Here is a 19,846-nt window from a genome sequence, read left to right on the forward strand (position 1 = left end):
TCGTGAGACTCTGATGACGTGCATGTTAGCTCTTTGTTACTATCCCACAAATCCCTGAGGCTCTGTTCATTTTTGTTTTCATTCTGTTTTTACTTTATTGTTCAGATTGGTTCATTTCTACTGTTATATCTTTCCAGTTCACTGGTTCTTTCCTCTGACCCCTCCTTTGTGCTGCTGAATCCACCCTCTGAGATTTTTATTCATTTCTAATATTTCCACTTTGTTCTTTAATCTTCTAATTCTTTGCTGAAACTTTCTATGCTTGGGTCTTTTGTTTGTTTCAAATATGTTTATTATTGTTCGCTGAACCATTTTTATCACAGCTGTTTTAATGTCTCGTCAGATAATTCTGACATATCTCTTATTTTATTGTCAATATCTATTGATTTTCTTTTCTCATTCAACTTGAGATTTCTCTGGTTCTTGGTAGGGTGAGTAATTTTTGATTAATGACTCTGGATCTTGTTTAAAGCTTCCATTTTATCTGACTTTTCTTTTCTTTCTTTTTTTTGGAGGAAGATTAGCCCTGAGCTAACTACTGCCAATCCTCCTCTTTTTGCTGAGGAAGACTTGCCCTGAGCTAACATCCATGCCCATCTTCCTCTATTTTATACATGGGATGCCTACCACAGCATAGCTTTTGCCAAGCGGTGCCCTGTCCGCACCCGGGATCTGAACCAGCGAACCCCAGGCCGCTGAGAACCGGAATGTGTGAACTCAACCGCTGCGCCACTGGGCCGGCCCCTTAGCTGACTTTTCTTGACACCACTCAAGCAGTGGAAAAGAGATTGCTGTCTCCTTACTGCCAGGTTGAGGTAGAAGTCTGGTTTCCCTACTCGGCCTCCCTTGAGACCTAAAGAAGGGCTCCTCGTTACTCCTAAAGAAGAGGTTGGGAGTTCTAACCCCCCACTCCCACCTGGTTTCCACTGACGCTGGTGGGAGTGGCCTTATTACTGCTGGGCAATTATTCTTACTCTGTTCTAACACCACCCCAGCAGGCAGAAAGTGGAGATCCTCCTCACTGCTGGGTTGGAGTTGGAAGTCCTGGTTCCCCATGTGGTTTCCACTGACATGGCTTGTGAGAGGGGGCTTGATACCAGCCAGTGGGGATGAACATCCTGGCCCCCTACTTGTCCTTCTATGACTACCCTTGAGATGTGTTTGAGCGCTTCATTATAACTTCATGTGGTTGGAAATCTAGCTCCCTACTTGTCTTTTGCTGACACAGATGAGATTGGGGTCACAGTTTTTTCTGGGTTGTTCAACTTGAGTAGAATAGTTATTTTCTAAGTTTTCTGTCTTGCTAGTTTGCCCCTTTCCTGGTCCTTTGGCTAGAAAGAATAGGCTTTTGTTGGGCTTTTATTGTCTGCCTTTATTGGTATTTCTGGCTTGCCGGCTTTTCTTTAGCTCGAAGTCTGGGAAATATGAACCAAAAAGAAAACCCAAAATACTTACCAGTGTTGTTCCAGTGTTACTGACACCACTGTGTCAGGTTTCATTGTCCCTAGCCAGTGATCCTTTTTCTCTCCAAATTTCAATCTTATTATGTTTGTTTTATGTATAATGTCCAGAGGTTTTGGTTGTGCTTAATAGGAAGAAGGGAAAATACTTCTGTTCCATCATTCTTGAAGCAGAAGTTCCCAGAGTAAGACTTTACAGTGTAAATCTGATCCTGTCACAGCTTCAACATGGTTCTAGGTATTTTTGCCCCAAGTGTCTTTGCCACATGCAGTTTAGCCACATTTTCACTGCACAGCTCTGCAGCAATTTTGCCATTGTTGGTTGACAGTTTGGGCTTCATTAGGTCACAAATGGTTTTTTTAATGAAACATGAAAAATGTTTTTTTAATGAAACATGAAAAATGAATAACAAAATTAAAAAGAATGAATAAAAAAATGAATAACAAAATTAAAAAGACTTGGCTATGAAAAATCAAAATACAAAATATTTGGATACAAATATTTGAGTATTTAAATGTGTGTAGATTCATGCCAATAGTGTGCAAAAAGCTCATTTTACTTTGTGGATTTTTACCTGAGCACTTTGTCTTCCAAGTCATCCATTCATGGTATTATACATTTATTTTTTTCACTTGTTGATTCATCTCCTTGTTTGCCATCACACGTTTTTTTCTTTGCTTTGCTAAAATGTCTTCCATCATTAAGAGAAATATCAATTTCATCAAAATACTAGGATGCATACTTGTAACCAAATGAAAACCAATATGAACCAAGTGAAAACCATTTCTAACCAAATGAAACCAAAACTGTCAATCAACCAGTTACTTTATCTCTTAGGGCAAAATTGTCTTTACAGCCAATTAGTTGTGCAGCGAAAATGTTTGTGGTGAATCTGCCTGCAGGAAAGACGTTTATGGCAAAAATGCCAGACACGCTTCAACATGCATGCTTAAATATCTTCAGTGGATCCCCATTGCCTCCTGGGTAAAATTAAAGGTTCTCAGTTCTGATTATAAGGCCCTTCATTATCCTGCGTGTATTTACCTCTCTGGCTCCATCTCTTGTTACTCCTCCCTCACCCACTGATTCTAGCCATAATGTGAACTACTTTTAGTTTCACTAATTGCCTCCAGGTTTTTCACATTATTTTGTTATTTTTTTCTTTTCTTTCTTCACCCCCTCTTCCTTCCTTCCTTCCTTCCTTTATTCATTTTTGCATGGTTGTTTGCTGGAAACATTCTTCACCTGGCAAACTTCTACTCCTCTATAAAACTTTACCCTGTTGACATATTTTTTTTATTTGTATATTCCTTTATTTCCCTTACTTCATCACTAGACTATATTCTTCTTGAAAACAGCAACTTTGTTTCATTTATTGGTATATCCAAGTGCCTGTAATAGTATTTGGCACATTAAAAACCCTAAATCAGTATTTGTTGATGAATGAATAAGTGAGTAAATGAAACCTCACTCTTGGAAACCTTCTCTGACCACTTCCTAAGTTGTCTTTCTATATGGTGTCTTTACAGGCAATTCCCAACACACTTTCATCCCTTACACACAAATAAATGGTCCCTGGAAGGAGTCACCCTAACTGGGGAAATTGTTTACCACTAAACTCCTATTGTTTGAGATTTCCTTCTTTTACTTTATTCCTACCTATGGGTTGCTTCCATCTTTTGTTTATTGTGAATAATGCTGCTATGAACGTGAGTGCAGAAAGATCCGTTCAAGTCCCTGTTTTCTCTTCTTTTGGATATATAGCAAGAAGTGGAATTCCTGGATTATATGGTAATTCTGTGTTTAATTTTTTTAAGAATTGCCATACTGTTTTCCACAGTGGCTATATCATTTACATTCCCACCAGCAACATTCATTTCATTCTTAATTCAGTCCATAAACATGTTTGCTGAGTTGCCACTATGTTCCAAGAATTACATTAGGTGCCAGAGGCATAGTGGTAAGGTTGAGGATAAAATCTGTGTCTCATTCCTAATTACACCCAAGCTGTCTTAAATATTTTGACGTAAGAACTGGGGATAAAAAACGGGCTCCCCTGAGGACCCGCCTGTTGAGTAGCCCCAGCTTGAGCCCTGGATCTAAGGAAAAAAAGTGTCCAAATCACCTTCCATCTAATGTTCCTCTAGAGACTTCTTAAGTCAAGTCTTTGTGTAAACAGATACCCACTGTTAATGTCTTTATATCTTTTCTTTTCCTGTGGCAATGTTTTCCAATATTTTTAAACTCCTAGAAAAATTTAGTAAATTATAAATTATAACTGTTTACAATTTCTTTTTATTATCTACTTTCCTCATCACACTCTAAACTCCAAGAGGGTAGCACAAAGTTTCCGGGTACCATATAATGGACACTCAGTACATTATTGTTGACCATCTGCAGACAAGAATAAAAATTCATACTTTCATCTAATATTTTTATATGAGAAAATAAAGGAATGCTTTTTTGTTTCCTAAACAAAACATTTACTGTAACTTATAATGTGCTTTATAACCCCCATTCTTTTATTACCTCAAGGTTGGTGGTTTGGGCCTCCATGTACTGCCTGAATCTCACTCTTTCTGTTTCTCCCTCTGTCCCTTTCTCCTTCTTTCTGTCTCTCTCACACACACACACACAGACACGCACACTGTCCTACGTCGTGTAAGTAGAGGAGGAGGATAGTGAATCGAGGAGGAGATGATAGGGAAACGTGTTTTTCCCCATGATGGTTATAAGTGAAATCTCTTTGCGACTCAGAAGAGTTATGAATTATTTTAGGAATAAGAACATAGTGGAAAGAGAGAGGTGCTGTGACTCTTCTGCCAGCCTCCCTCCGACTCCAGTCTTAGCCCTTCTGCAGCTTACTGGTGTTCCACGTGAAGTCCTGCTTGAGTCAGGGGCCCCTTTGCCCTTCTCTTAATCCCTCTGGCGCCCATAACCTGCCGCACAATTTACACTTGATTTTCTGCTTTGTTTGTGATTTAAAGAGTGTTACTCTTGTCTTCCTAACTTATCTCCTTCAAGACAGAGACCATATTTTATATTTCTCTTATATGCCACACAGTGCAAAGAAAATCACTTACTATGTATTATGCCTTCATGAAATCCTCATTACTAACAGATCGAACTTCAGAATTCTGCTAGCACCAGTGAGCTAAGAACTATTTAGAGGGTATGAGCTAACCCACTTTCCTAGTGCTACTTTTTCTATTTATTCACTAAAACTAGTTTTTCATAACTTTATCTAAATGTTATGGCTAATTGTGTTGCCTGAGATATATTTGGTAGTCTTTGAGGGTTCTTTCAAAGTTTTAATTGAATTTATTATTTATTGTATGAAAGTAAAGGCTCCTCTGCCTTAGCCATTTTACAGTGGTTGGCTGAAGTTCAATGTATTCTGGATTTTTCTTGATTTTGCGTTTTTATCTTTGGAGAATGCAAAATTATATGTATTTCAAATTACAAGCGCTATACTTCTCTCCCTATTGGAGGATTTTATAAATAATTGGATGGATGTGTCTGCTCCAACACTTCTTTATCCAGTACATTTCCTCTTATACTTCTCATAATTTACATGTTGTTGTTTACATGAATATTTTGAGCTTTTTAGACAGTGTCTGAAATATGGAATATGAAAATATGACATAGAATTCTGACATACATATAATCATGTATTTCATATATATGATTAACAACTCTATTGCAAAGCAGCACAGTGAAATGGCTGGGATAAAACTAAAATTCAGCCTATATTGAAATAAAACAAGAAAAACATCATTTAAGCCTGTTGAAGCTATCTCATGTAATTCATTTTGCTATAAACTTTATATGATGCAGACATTTTATGAAACACTAATTTCATTTTTGTTTCTAACAAAGAGCAGTTAAGTGAATGACTCAATAATTTGCAAAAAAGTTTAACATGTTAGGGAGGAACTCTTCAAAGTAGAAGAAAGGAAGTGAGTGTTCTCAGAAGGGATTACTGAATGACCATATTAGTCCTCTAGATCGATAGACTTTAACCATGAAGTTTAATTAAAATGACCCCAGAAATGACAGAAGTCAGCTGTGTCACACACTAAATGTTGACTCCAAATTATTAGAAATAGCAAACTAAATTGATATCTACTTTACAAATTGTTGAAATCCTAAAATAACAGAAAAATATCATTTGAAAAATGTCTGGAAAAATTAGTATAAACAGAAAATTTCCCACATGAAATGCTGAAATTGGACAAAATGATAAAATATAATTTCTGAATATGACTAAATACCCTGTGATCCTTAAGATTAAACATCCTGTGATCTTTTAGTGTTCTTCAAGTAAAACATTTATTAAATTATACTATTAAGACAAAATTAAAACTAAATGCAGCTTGGCGATATTTTAAAAAATTGTTAAAACTGTGCTATCTATAAATGTATCTAGACTTTCAAAATACCTAAGATAAATAAACTTTTAATAAATCTGTAGGTTTAGGGCCCTGAATATCAGTCAATTATTTTGTTTAAGGAATTTAGAACCAGTTAGTGTATGATACACTGATGAGTTTGTGACTTTTTGACTACAGGACTCGTTCATACCAATGAAGTGCTCTTTTCAGTAGAACTAACATGGTACAAGCACTCCTTCGTTTACTGAAAGCAGCAGGCTCAGCAATGGGCAACGCTTTGCACGTTCATTCCCACACTTCACTTTGCAAATGAGTCCCCTGGAGATCTTGTTAAAGTACGGACTCCGAGTCGTTCAGTGTGGGGGAGGGCCTGAGATTCTGCATTTCTAACAAGCTCCCAAAGGATGCTAATGCTGCTTGTCTGGGGATGACACTCTGAGTAACAAGGTTGTAAAGAATAGAGAATATCCAGAACAAAAGTAAATGTATGTGTTCAGATTTTTCTGTTTTCACTGGCTTCAGTTCTTTAATTTGCTAACTTTTGTTTGATGCCAGGAATATTTCATATAAATCCCTTTTTTTTTTTTTTGTGAGGAAGATTGACTCTGAGCTAACATCCATTGCCAATCCTTCTCTTTTTTTCACTTGAAGAAGATTGTCGCTGAGCAAACATCTGTGTCAATCTTCCTCTATTTCGTATGTGGGATGCCACCACAGCATGGCTTGATGAGCGTTATGTAGGTCCATGCCCAGGATCTGAACCCATGAACCCTGGGATGCTGAAGCGGAGCATGCAAACTTAACTACTACACCACCAGTCTCGCCCCTATTTCATATCAATTTACTAAATTTTAGTTAAGCATATGTTAAAATTAATAATTTTATTTTGTTTCATAACTCGTCTGAACTGGTAATGTTAAACGTTGTTTAATAGCAGCCCTTTCAAGTTGGAGAGGTTGATGCAAGAATTCCTGGGCTCTAGTCTTATCTGGAACTCATTTAGCAATGTGACCTTAGGTAAGCTATTCCGTTTCCTGAGCCTTAGATTCTTCATCTGAAAAATGGAGGAACTGACCTAGATCAGAAGTTTTCAAATAATTTAGTTTTAGAAATTGAAATTTATTCTTCAAATCACCACTAGTGAAACCAGTCTGGATGATCTTGAATCACAATATTAGAAGCAAAACCACCTTAAAATAATTTGACTAACATCAGCACAAGAATGCTAACCAATAGTAGAGGAGAACGTGTGTGTTTTGTTTGGTTGGTTTCATCTTTTTTGTTAGTTTTAAGTTTTTAATTGGTTCTGAAGGTACCGTTTTTAGAAGTATGGTCTTTTTTTTCTGATAGATATGTAAAGCATTTTTACACCGAAGTTTTGTGCAAAAATTTTGCACATTTTCACACTGGCATTAGCTGTACTCCATCTTTACAGTGAGCTGAGAAGCATTTAATTGTCATGAGTCATAGTGGGATGTGGTGTCAGTAAGCCTAATACCAAACTCAAAATACTTTATTTTTTAAAAAATTTAGTTGTTTTAAACCTTGGTTTCAAGCATTTGTTTTTATACAAATAGTAAAAGAAACATTTTCTTCTCTCTTTAGAATCAAGTCACTTGGAACAGCAACTTGAAGAAGCTAATTCTGTGAGGCGAGAACTAGATGATGCTTTTAGACAAATCAAGGCTTATGAAAAGCAAATCAAAGCATTACAGCAAGAAAGGGAGGACTTAAATAAGGTAAAAATATATGGATGGAGTGTGACAGCTTCCTGAATTCTTCACCTGGTTTAATATGTAGACTGAAAGCATTCATAATGAATTATAATAATATATACTATATTTTGTCTACAAAAAGTTGGTCTAAAAATTCGAGAATCATTTTAGTGTATGTCTTTGGATTAATAGCCAGTAATGGAGAAACTTGATGTTCTTGAGGCTCTAACGTTCAGAATCTTTTGTTCTTTTGGAAAGTTAACCAAAGGACTTGATTAAAGTGAATGTTATTGAAAAAGAAATATTATTAAGGAAAGGAGAATAGTAAAATCTGTTTAGTGTTTATGGAAAAATAAAAAGTACAGGCATATTTTCATTGTGACTTGCTGTTACGAACATTCTTAAAAGATTATAATAAAAAATTTCTTCATGATTTATCATTTTTATAATGATTTATGATTTTAATGCTTTAGTGATTTTTAAAAATGTCAGTTTGTCTTTCATAGCATGGATGAACAATTAAATTTTCCTAAGAACTTCATGTGATACTTAAACAGTATTATAAGCATCACCAAAATTTATTAATAGCTAAGGCACTGTAACAGTACAATAGGGTAAATAATATTCAAACACTAGAGAAAAATACTGTACTTAAATCACACACTGTGTGTACTTTACCTTTCATTAACAAATTAAAAAATGTTGGAATTAATAGTAGCCAGTGCAAAAAAGAAATGAGTGGTTTATGGCATACTATAAATTGTATTCAGTGAAACAGTATATAATACATTGATAATACAGAATGAAGTCCTTCTGGGCAAGATTTATAAGTCTTGCTGCCAGTAAAGAAATGGAAGCAATTAAAAATAACCGTTTGCTGATGAATCAAATCAAAAAGACTACGAGAGAAAGCTATAAAGTTTAAATTGAATTAAATTAGTGTGTTTTTACTTTTATCTTGATGCAGTTTCAAACTATGTAGTGTATAGATCCATTTAAATTTATGGCAAATTTAATGATTTTTGTAATTTTTAACATATTCTATTTGTTTTAATAATATTATAGAAATATTAATGGTTACTATTATATATTTAAAGGTAGGATTACTCAGCCCAACTTCGTTAACATAATAAGGATGAGAATCTGATTTTTAAGTTTATTGTAACAGGCATTTTGCCAATTTTTAATGTTTTAATATTAAAAATCCTTTTAGTGTATTTTGAGAAGAGGGTAGTGCTAAAAAGAAACATTATATTGATGAAGAAGTTTAAGTGATTTGCTTAATATGTTAAGCAGCAGAGATGCTTTTTAAGATTTTTTTAATTTAATGCATATATAAGAATACATGTAACATTCTGTAAGTTTTGATGCAAACAATAAAATGAACACCTGTAAACCTACCATCTAACTTAAGAAAGAGAATATTACCTACTTTGTGGTGTAGCCCTGGGTAGTCATTTCCTATCCCTATCTCCTCGCTTCCCTGAAAATGGTAATTAATTTTCTGAATTTTATGTTAATCATTCCCTTACTTAAACATTTTTAAATCACATATTAGTATATCTCTAAACAATATATAGTTTAGTGTTGCTTGTTTTTGAGCTTCATAGTATATGCAACCTTTTGCAATTTGTTTTTTCATTCAATGTTATATTTCTAAGATTCATCCATGTAGCTGTCACTTTGTTGCTATATAATACACCATTATGTGAGCACCCCACAATTCATCCAATTTTTTGTTCACAGACATTTATATTTGCATATAATTGATATTATATATCAGTTATAAATTACATATTTATAGTTGATAGCTACTATAAGTGATACCGCTTTGAACATTCTTGAACATGCGTCCTGATACACACACATGCACAAACAGGAGTAGGATAATTGGGTCATAGCAACGCAAATACTCTATTTTTTATAATAATACCAAATCATTTTCCACTGATTGTACCAATTTATACTCCTACCAGTAGTATATAGGAGTTTTCATATTCAACAGTACTTAATATTACTAGATACATTATTTGGGGCCAACCTAGTTTGTATTGATATTTTATGTATAAAATGATGTTTTATTATGGCCTTAATTTGCATTTCTCAAATTACTAATGAGGTTGACTATCTTCACATATGTCCACTTATCATTTATATTTCTTCGTTTGTGAAATGCCTCTTACTCTCCTTTGTGCATTTTTCTGTTGGGCTGTTTGTCTTTTTCTTATTGGTTAGTAAGAATTCTTGAAAATTTCTGGATGCGTTAATTTTTTGTCAGTTATGTTACAGATGTCTCCCAGTTAGTAGCTTGTCTTTTCATTTTCTTTATGGGATTCTTTGATTAACAAAGGTTTTCAGTTTTAATTTAGTCAAATTTATCAATATTTATTTTTATGATTAGTGTTTTTGCTGGCTTGTGTAAGAAATGTGATGTAAAAAATAATTCTCCTAAATTTTTATCTCAAATTTTTTAAGTTTGGTCTTTCATATTTAAATTTTTAATATATCAGAAATTTATTTTTGCATGTCACGTGAGATAAGAATCCAATTTCACTTTTTCCCTCTATGGCTAACCAGTTGTTCATTTACTAATTAGGTCCTCCTTTCCCCACTGATGGAGTGTCACCTCTGTCATGTATTAAATTTACGTTTATGCACGAGTCTGTATCTCAACTCTCTATTCCTTGAAAGCTGTTGTGGGATTTTGATTAAAATTGCATTTAATCTATAAAGCAATTTCAGGAGAATTGACATTATTACAATGTTGAGTCTTTACAGTCTTACTATCCATATTTATTAATATTATTTAAAATGCACAGATTTTAATAGCGGAACAAATTGTCATGATTTACATACAGCAAAAAAATAACCACATGGCTCCTCTGTGTGCCAATTCTTACTTCTGGGACCACTCAGTGAAAGCTGGATGGATAAAACCCTACACATACAGAGTCTGTATTGTAGACGAGGAGCCGCAAGAAAGGGAATCAGGGTGTTATATAGAGGAGAGGGGCAGATGCTTCCTGCTTCCACCGTCTCCACCCACCCTTCTGAGAGTCTCCTTGGAAACCTAAAGGCAAGGGTCTAGGACCCTTTGTCATAGAAATAAACCACTCCACTGGGAAGACAAGCCCTGCTCTCCAGCTCTGTGCAGAGGATATCTCCCTGGTCCAGGCTCTTATCTCCCTCCCACCCCTCTGAAATGTAAACACATATGTCCAGGACTTAAATCTCTTTGGAGTTGTCTCACTATCTAAATTAGTCATAAATTACTTTAAAAGGCTTGCTTTTCCCCAGGTCCCAAGTTTCAGTAAAATTTGATTAGAAAAGCCAAACTATACAAAAATGTGAAAATATTTTCTTGACAGCTCCACAGTCGTTTTATCCACAAACATGGTATACTCTCTGTCTTTAAAGTCTTACAAAATGGTTTTCCATAAAATTTTATACAGATCTTGTTTGCCTTTCCCTTAAATTTATTTTTCCCAATATTTTTTCATATTTTAAATATCTTTAAAAATTATGTTTTCTAGCTGATTTTGTTCTAACATTGCTAAACTCATTAATTGTAATAATATGTTTGAGATTCTTTAAGGTTTTCTGCAAATAATGACATTTTTGTTTCTTCTTTTTTTGATTTTTATGACTCTTCTTTCTTTCCTTTCTTACTGTATTAGCTAGGACCTCCAGTACCATGCTGAATAGAAGTGTGGTGGCAGGCATCCCTGTCTTATTCCTGATTTCAAAGACGATGCCTTTAATATTTAACCACTAGTAATGTTTTCTGTAAGTTGTTGGTAAATACTTTTTATCAGGTTAAGGAAGTTGTCTTCTGTTCCTGTTTTGCTAATCATTTTTATCAAGAATGGGTATTGAATTTATTAAATTGTACTTTTCTGCACACTATTGCAACGAATATCTAGGAATTTGTTAATGTCTATTGCTGTAATAATATAATTGTTCTCCTTTAATAACTTGATCTGGTGAATTACATTTATAGATTTTTTCTAATGTTAATAGGAATATAATAAAAATATTATAACTACATAATAATAATAACTATTGTTATTGTTATACTCATTTTACAAGTGGTGAGGCTGAACACAGGGAAGTTAAGTACACTTGCTCAAGATCGTAGAGCTACAAAGTGGTGGAGCTGGAATTTTAACACAAGGAGTCTAGTTCCAGACTTGATGCTGATGCATGTTATACATCACTGGAACTAATTAGCTAATATCTTTTTTTAGCATTTTTAATTTGTTTTTGTCAATAAGATTGGCTTGTAATTTTTTTCTCTTATCTTTCTGGTCTTTTTTTGATACCAAGATTATACTGGTCTCATAGAATGAGTTGGGTAGCATTGCCTATTTTTCTGTTCTCTAGAAAAGTTTGTGTAAGAGAACCATTTTGTTCTTGAAACATTGGGGGAATCACCTGTGAAACCATCTGAGCCTGGAGATTCTCTCCCATGAGGGAGTGGGGAAAGTTTGTTAACTATTGGTTTAGTTACTTTTATCGTAATAGGACTATTCAGGCATTCTATTTCTTCTTGAAACACTTGATAAATTGTACTTTTGTAGGAATTTGTTCATTTCATAAGCCAACAGATTTAGTAGCATAAAGTTTTTCATTGTACTTTTATTATTTTTTTAACACTTTTAGATTTGTACGTATAACCTCTTTTTCTTTCTTAATATGATTTCTCTGTGCGTGTATTCTTGTTCCCCTGTTTGATCTCACCAGATGTTTGCCCGTTTTATTATTTTTCTCAAAGAATCAGCTTTTGACTTTGTTGATCTTCATTATTCTCACATTTCTTTTTCATTAATTTTTGCTTTTATCTTTATTCGCATATTGAGGAGAAAGGTTAATGTGTTGTTCTATCTCTAACTTTTTGTGTGAAATTCCGTTGAACTTCAACTTCTTTTTTTAGTTTTAATGTAATTATTTCAGGCGATAAATTTTCCCTTAAGTATACCTTTTACTGCATCCCCAAGTTTTAGTATGTACTAGACATTTTTATTGTTTTTTGTATTGTCAAATTTTTTTAGTTCTAAATATTTTAATATCCTTTATGATTTTTCTCCTTGAGTTATTATGGAATTTAGCCTTTTTATTTTTGATTTCTATTTTAATGGTAATGTTACAAAGAACTTGATTTGTATGATATCTGTTCTTTGAAATCTACTAAGACTCACTTTGTGGCCCAGACTGTTTCACTTTTAAATGTTCAATATATGTTTGAGGAGAATTTGTGTTTCCAATGTTGGTGCAAGCTGTTATGTATGAAACTTGTTAATTGAGCTTTTCAAATTTTCTTTATGTTCAGTATTTTTTTATCTGCGTGGTTTATCTATTAATGATTGAGAAATTGAAATTTCTCATTATGGTGATGTGTTCACCTATTTTTCTGTGATGTTCTAGCAATTTCTTTTTAATATATTTTGAGAGTATCTTTTGGAATGCACAAAAGTTTACAATGGCATTTCTTCCTAGTGAATTGAATTTTATCATTGTGTGGTGACATTCCCTATTCTTAATAATGCTTTTTCTATTAAAATCTAAAGTTTTGTTTCTTAATTTGGTATAACAAACTGCCTTTAACTGGTGAATGTAGCCCTTTTATATCTATTTTGATTACTCCTGTATATGGACATGTTTCTATCACTTTTTGCTTTCTGTTTGTCATGCTTTTCAATGCTTATCTTTGTCCTCTTTCTTGTTTTTTTAAAAATTGTAGTAAAATATATATACCATACAATTTACTATCCTAACCATTTTTTAAGTGTACAGTTCGGTAAAGTACACATTATTGTGCAACCAATCTCCAGAATTCTTTTCATCTTGCAACATTTTTTCTTGATTTTTAAAAAATTGAGGTTTTTATTTGTTTTCTTGTTCCCATTTTACTCAGTACACGTTCTAGCAGTTTCTCATAGTTACTTTTGAATTTTATCATGCATATTTAACAGAGACTCAATTTAATATCATAAATCACTCCTTCCAAACAATTTAAGGACCTTAAACTCTGTTGCCTCTTCCCAATTTCTGTGCTGTTTTTGACCAATATTTTAGTTATATCCTTCTTGTTTACTGTACTGAGACATATGTATAATGCAATCTTATATACGTTTGTTTACATTCATATTTGCGTTTACTAATTTGTTAGCCCTCCATTTCTTTTTCATTAGACCTTCCTTCTGAAATCATTTTTATTTTTCCTGAAAGGAATCTTTAGATGTTCCTTTAGTGCAGATCTGACTGTGGTAAACTCTCAATTTTTTTTTATATGAATCTTATTATTTTAGCCTCACATTTGAAAGTAATTTTCCTGGGTATACAATTTTAATTATTTTCTCATCTCTTTAAACATATTTTCCAATGTTTCTATTGTTAACTTCTTAGATGTCTGCTCTGAGTCTAATTATCCTTTTTTTTTGAGGATGGAGAATAGGTGATTTGTCTTTTTGCTTTGATTTCTTTTAAGGACTTTTTTTTAATTTGGTGTTATATAATTTTATTTTTTAAGAGTTTCTGGATTTGAGTTACTTCTTATTTTTCTTCATAAATTTAGAGCTTCCTGTATTGGTGGATTCACGTCTTTAACACATATTTTTTTCATTTCTAAATGTTCCATAAAGTTGTTTTATAAATCTACCTGGTCATTTTTGATAGTCTTTTGTCATTTCCCCATTTTTATGATTTCCTTTTATTTCTTCAAACATTTCATACAAAGCAATTTTATGTAGCTATCTGATAATTCTAATATCCAAATACTATTGAGGTTTATTTTTATTGTTTCCGTTGTTTGCTTATGTTTGTTTGTTCTTTGGGGGTTTGGGAATCTATGATTGTAAGCTCATGTTTGTGTGCTCTTAAAAAACGTAGATTTGAGGCTCTTTTCCTGAAAGAAGATTTGCATTTCCTTTTCCTGGGAGGCAGGTAGTTCTACTGACTTGAGTCTACTTTAGCCTCCTCTTAAGTTTCACACTTTAACCAGGAAATTTAGCTGTCTCTCCTTGCTTCTGGCCTAAAGTTTAGTTTTCACATCAAGAGCAACCCTTGTTTTAATCATTTGTAATCATTCAGTATAATTTTTTTTAATTTCACAAATATCCATTGATTTCATGAAACCTTTATTGTGACCATCATGTCTTGTATCTTATAATCTTTATTTGTAGAAACTGAGGTACTAGAAGGTTGGATCAGCTGTTCCTTTGCAGTTAGCCTGCTAGCATAAGGAATTAAGGACATGAACAGAGCACCGTGTTCTTAGGATCTGTCCAAAAGTAGTTCATTTCTTTTAATTTTGAATAATTTTGGCCCTTCTTAACTTCATGATAGCTACTTTGATGGCCAAATTTGGTCCCTAGGTTGCAGAATTGGTAACTTATATTCTTTTTACAAAACTGTAGGAACTAGTCCAGGCTAGTGAGCGATTAAAAAACCAGTCCAAAGAGCTGAAAGACGCACACTGTCAGAGGAAACTGGCCATGCAGGAGTTCATGGAGATCAATGAGCGGCTAACAGAATTGCACGCCCAAAAACAGAAACTTGCTCGCCACGTCCGAGATAAGGAAGAAGAGGTGGACCTGGTGATGCAAAAAGTTGAAAGCTTAAGGCAAGAACTGCGCAGAACAGAAAGAGCCAAAAAAGAGGTTAGTAGTCAGGCAAATTTTGTAGTGCCCATGGGGTAGTGATTAAAGCTGCTTTTTCAGACCAGTGAAATAATATGTATTTTATTCTCTAATTTTTGAAAAAAGTTATTTTTTTAGTTTGGTAATATTATTTAATAATTTCAAAATTTGAGTTATCTTCCTATTACAAGGTAGATTCCCACAGGGGAAAAACATTCTTTTGGAAAAGTAATTATAACCGTGAAATCTGCTTTTTTCATTTTATTTTAAAGCTGGAAGTTCACACAGAAGCTGTAGCTGCTGAAGCATCTAAAGACAGGAAATTGCGTGAACAGAGCGAGCACTACTCTAAGCAACTGGAAAATGAATTGGAGGGACTGAAGGTACCATTTTATTTCACATTTATGAAGTCGAATTAATAATCTCCTCTTTAGGCTTCATAAGAATTAGTTATGTGCTCTCTTTGGTGTAGAGTGAAAACTAGCTATCTTTCAAACCTAGTATTCTTAATTCTCTTTCTTGCCAATAGTGAACTGATACGGACTTCCTAATCATGTTGGACAGAAAGGGAAGCCTATGTTTAGAGGGGAGAAGAAATTTTCTGGAGGGAGTTAAAATATTTGTGACAGGCTGAGTACCTGGACAAGAGGTATTGGCAGTCTACGTGGGAGGCGTTAGCTCGCCAGACCCTGTATCTTGTAATTGACCTAGGGGAGGCTCAGAGGTAGCTTTGCAGATACTTCTGTTAGGTGAGATGAGATGATAATGGGCATGGGCTGGCACATCTCAGCAGAAATGCTTAGCAAGGGAAATCCTTGTGCCAGCTCTAGAGGTGGACTACCTGGTTTTAAACTCTAGCCTCATCAGTTACTAGCTGTGTAATGCTGGACAAAACATTTAACCTCTTTGGATCTTAATTTTCTCAGCTGTAAAACCCTGTCTCGTTGCTTTTATGTAAGGAGTGTATATATGTGTGCGTAAACTGACGCAATTTATAAGTGCTCAATAATATTAAGATCATGTATGTCAAAGTGAGAGAGTTAGGGTTAAGTTGACATCATATTTGTACAACACTAAATTATAATGTGAATATGATGTCTGCCTTTGGTTGACCCTAACCTTTGCATATCTTGTTTCCTCTGCACTGTCTGTCAGCCTCCAGCCTCCACCCACTCCTTGTGTAACCGTGCCTAGTCTAGGGTCTTATTCATCTGGCAAATACAAGAATCAAGTTGAATGTTATCTCAGGAAGTCTAAGTATTTCTTATTCTGTGCTGCTATAGGATTCTGTTAATAACTTTAGCAAAGCTCTTATTGTAACTATTTTTTAACAGTGTCTCCCCCTCAAACTGTGACCTAGCTTATTGAAAACAGACTAGTATATTATTAACCTGGCAAAGGACCATATATTTAATACTTGTTTAATAAGTGTATTAAATCAGTTAATGAATGATGTAGTAAAATTGATCAGATCTTGCTTTTTCTCTGATGATTGAGCGTCAGTGATACGAGTAAAGTTTCTCTGCTATAAACACAGATATAAACTCTAGATTTTATTTCTTTGTTTGCAGGGGGCGTTGTTTTGTTTTACTTTTTTGATTCATCATGATTACACAGTCTCGGTTAGCTTTTCAAAATAGAATTGTTTCTTCTGTAAACACATATGCTTCTAGAGCAGGATTAGTGTATGGAAGTCATTACATTACCATCTCGAATAGTTTTCAGTCAGAGACTGCTCTGTTTCCAGCACTATCTTAGATAATTCAAGTAATGAACAACAATCATAAAGTGCAAATTGGAAAGAATCTTAGAGCGTATTTGCATTTGAGGAAATTGAGACCCAAAAGAGTTAAGAATTTTGTAGTCATAAGTGATACAGTATAATTTAAACTCAGGTTTTCCAGCTCCCAGTACCATGTTCTCTCTAACAATTTGCTTTGTATTTTTTTCTGTAACAAACACTGCTGCACTGAAAACTTTGAATTACCTCTATCGACCTACTGATCACACACTCATAATCTCTTGTATCGTTTATAAATTTGAAATAATGATAGAACTACCCAATAAATAAATTAATGCATTTAAAATGGTTAGCCCAGGGCTTGACACAAAGTAAAGGCTGAATTGGTGTTACTATGATTATTATCATACTATCACTTCTTTAGGACATTTTCCAAAAGTGCAATTTCTTGGGACCGGCCTAGTGGCACAGCAGTTAAGTTGGCACGTTCCACTTTGGCAGCCCAGGGTTCACCGGTTTGGATCCCAGGTATGGACCTGCACACTGCTTATCAAGCCATGCTGTGGTAGGCGTCCCACATATAAAGTAGAGGAAGATGGGCACAGATGATGGCTCAGGACCAGTCTTCCTCAGCAAAAAGAGGAGGCTTGGTGGCAGATGTTAGCTCAGGGCTAAGCTTCTTCAAAAAAGAAAAAAGTGAAATTTCTTGGTTTAAAGGTATACACATGTAAATTTTAAAACTATTTTGGCCCTTCTAAAAGCTTTTAGGAATCGTCACTCCATTGAGAATACTTTTCAAGAGAATCGGAGGGAGAAATAGTTCTTGAATAACAGTTAGCAACTTCAATACCCCACCTCCAATAACAGATAGGACATATAGACAGAAGATAAATAAGGATATAGAGGTCTTGAACAACACTATAACCAACTAGACCTAACAAACCTATCTAGAACCCTCCACCCAGCAAGAGCAGAGTACACTTGTTCTTCTCAAGTGCACACGGCACGTTGTTCAGGATAGACCAATATTAGACCAGCAAAATAAGTCTCAATAAATGTAAAAAGACTGAAGTCATACAAAGTACCTTCTCCAACCACAATGAAATGAAGCTAGAAATCAATAACATAAGAAAAACTGGAATGTTAAAAAAAAAGTGTGGACATTAAACAAGACACTTAAACAACCAGAGGGTCAAAGAAGAAATCACAAGGGAGTTAGCAAATACCTAGGGATGAATCAATGAAAACACCACATAAGATGCAACACAGGCATTGCTCAGCAGGAAATTTATAACTGTAAATGCCTATATTAAAAAGGAAGAAAGGTCTTAAATCAGTAACCTGACTTTATATCTTACAGAACTAGAAAAAGAAGAGAAAGGAAACTCAAAGCTAGCAGAAGGAAGGAGATAATAAAGATTAGAGCACAGTTAAATAAAATTAGAATAGAAAAATAATAAAGAGAATGCGTGAAACCAAAAGTTGATTCTTTGAAAGATCGACAAAATTGACAAAAGTTTCTCTAGACTGACAGAGAGGGTGAGAGAGGGAGGGAGGGCAGAAACATAACTATCATCAGAAATGAAAGTGGATACATTACTACCTATCAGCAGAAAGCAAAAGGATTATAAGAGAATATGATGAACAATTCTGTGCCAACAAAGCAAATAACTAGATGAAGTGGACAAATTCTAGAAGCACACAAATTACCTAAACTGACCTAAGACAAAATAGAAAATCTCAACAGACCTGTAATAGGTGAGGAGATTGAATCAGTAATAAGAAACCTCCTGACAAAGAACAGCCCAGGACCAAATGGCTTCACTAGTGAATTGAACCAAATGTTTAAAGAATTAATACCAATCCCTCTTAAACTCTCCCAAAGAATACAAGAATAAGGAACACTTCCTAACTCATTCTGTAATGCCAGCATTACCATGGTACCTAGGCCATGTTAAAAATACCACAAGAAAAGAAAATTACAGACCAGTACTCCTAATGAATAAAGATGCATAATTGCTCAACAAAATACTAGCAAACCAAATCCAAAACCATATTAAAAGGATTATGCACCATGATAAAGTGAGGTTTATCCCAGCAATACGAGGGTGGTTCAAAGTAAGAAATAAATAAATGTAGCACATCACATTAATAGAACCTAAGAAGAAAAAACACATGATCATCTTGATTTGATGTACATAAGTCATTTCACGAAATACAACATCCTTTCATGATAGAAACTGTCAAAAAGCTAGGAATAGAAGGGAACCTACTCAACATGGTAAAGGCATTTACGAAAAACACACAGCTAACATGCTCAATGGTGAATGATTGAAAACTTCCTCCCTAAGATCTGGAATGAGACAAAGATTCCCATGTTGACCATTACTATTTAACATTTTACTGGAGATTCTAGCCAGAAGAACTAGACAAGAAAACAGAAATAAAGGCATCTAAACTAGAAAGGAATAAGTAAAACTATGTCTATTTGCAGATCACATGATCCAATCTAAGCATACTACCACTTTCTAGTCCAGCATATAAGAAGCTTGGAAGTTGCCACTTCATTCTAACAAGTAAAAAACTGAACAAATTGAAAAATCAGCAACTCTTCTTAGATCTGTCAGAGAAGTGACATCACAGGACAAACCACTGCCCCCAAAGTTGGAGAGACTGACAGGCAGATACAGAGAATCTCGGCTTATTAGAGCAGAAACCTTTGTGAGACTCAGGGCCAGTGCAGGGAAACCTGAACGGTAATGGAAAAAATTTCTGGAGGCTCAGTGAGGTCAAGTCTGAGAGATGAAACCCCTAGGGGAACCCAGTCATACTGTTGTGAGTTTTACCTCCTGGAGCGCTACCAGTTTTGCTCAGTGAATATCAAAGAAAAAAAATCCC

The 19,846-nt window shown here is 34.5% G+C and overlaps 1 protein-coding gene across 12 annotated transcripts in view; it reads left to right on the top strand.

The window, feature by feature from the left end:
- The window catches only part of CDC42BPA (CDC42 binding protein kinase alpha), a 312,972-nt gene that overhangs the window by 189,963 nt on the left and 103,163 nt on the right, over positions 1–19,846 (top strand). For 10 of the 12 annotated variants that reach the window (XM_046678634.1, XM_046678632.1, XM_046678638.1 and 7 more), the window contains exons 12-14: positions 7,461–7,594; positions 14,986–15,228; positions 15,480–15,590. In XM_046678634.1, the coding sequence (XP_046534590.1) occupies positions 7,461–7,594; positions 14,986–15,228; positions 15,480–15,590 (488 nt within the window). The remainder of the gene's footprint in view (positions 1–7,460; positions 7,595–14,985; positions 15,229–15,479; positions 15,591–19,846) is intronic. The other 2 variants (XM_046678640.1, XM_046678643.1) reach the window with 1 other exon arrangement.

Source organism: Equus quagga, chromosome 12, assembly GCF_021613505.1.
Source record: "Equus quagga isolate Etosha38 chromosome 12, UCLA_HA_Equagga_1.0, whole genome shotgun sequence".
Lineage (NCBI taxonomy): Eukaryota > Metazoa > Chordata > Mammalia > Perissodactyla > Equidae > Equus > Equus quagga.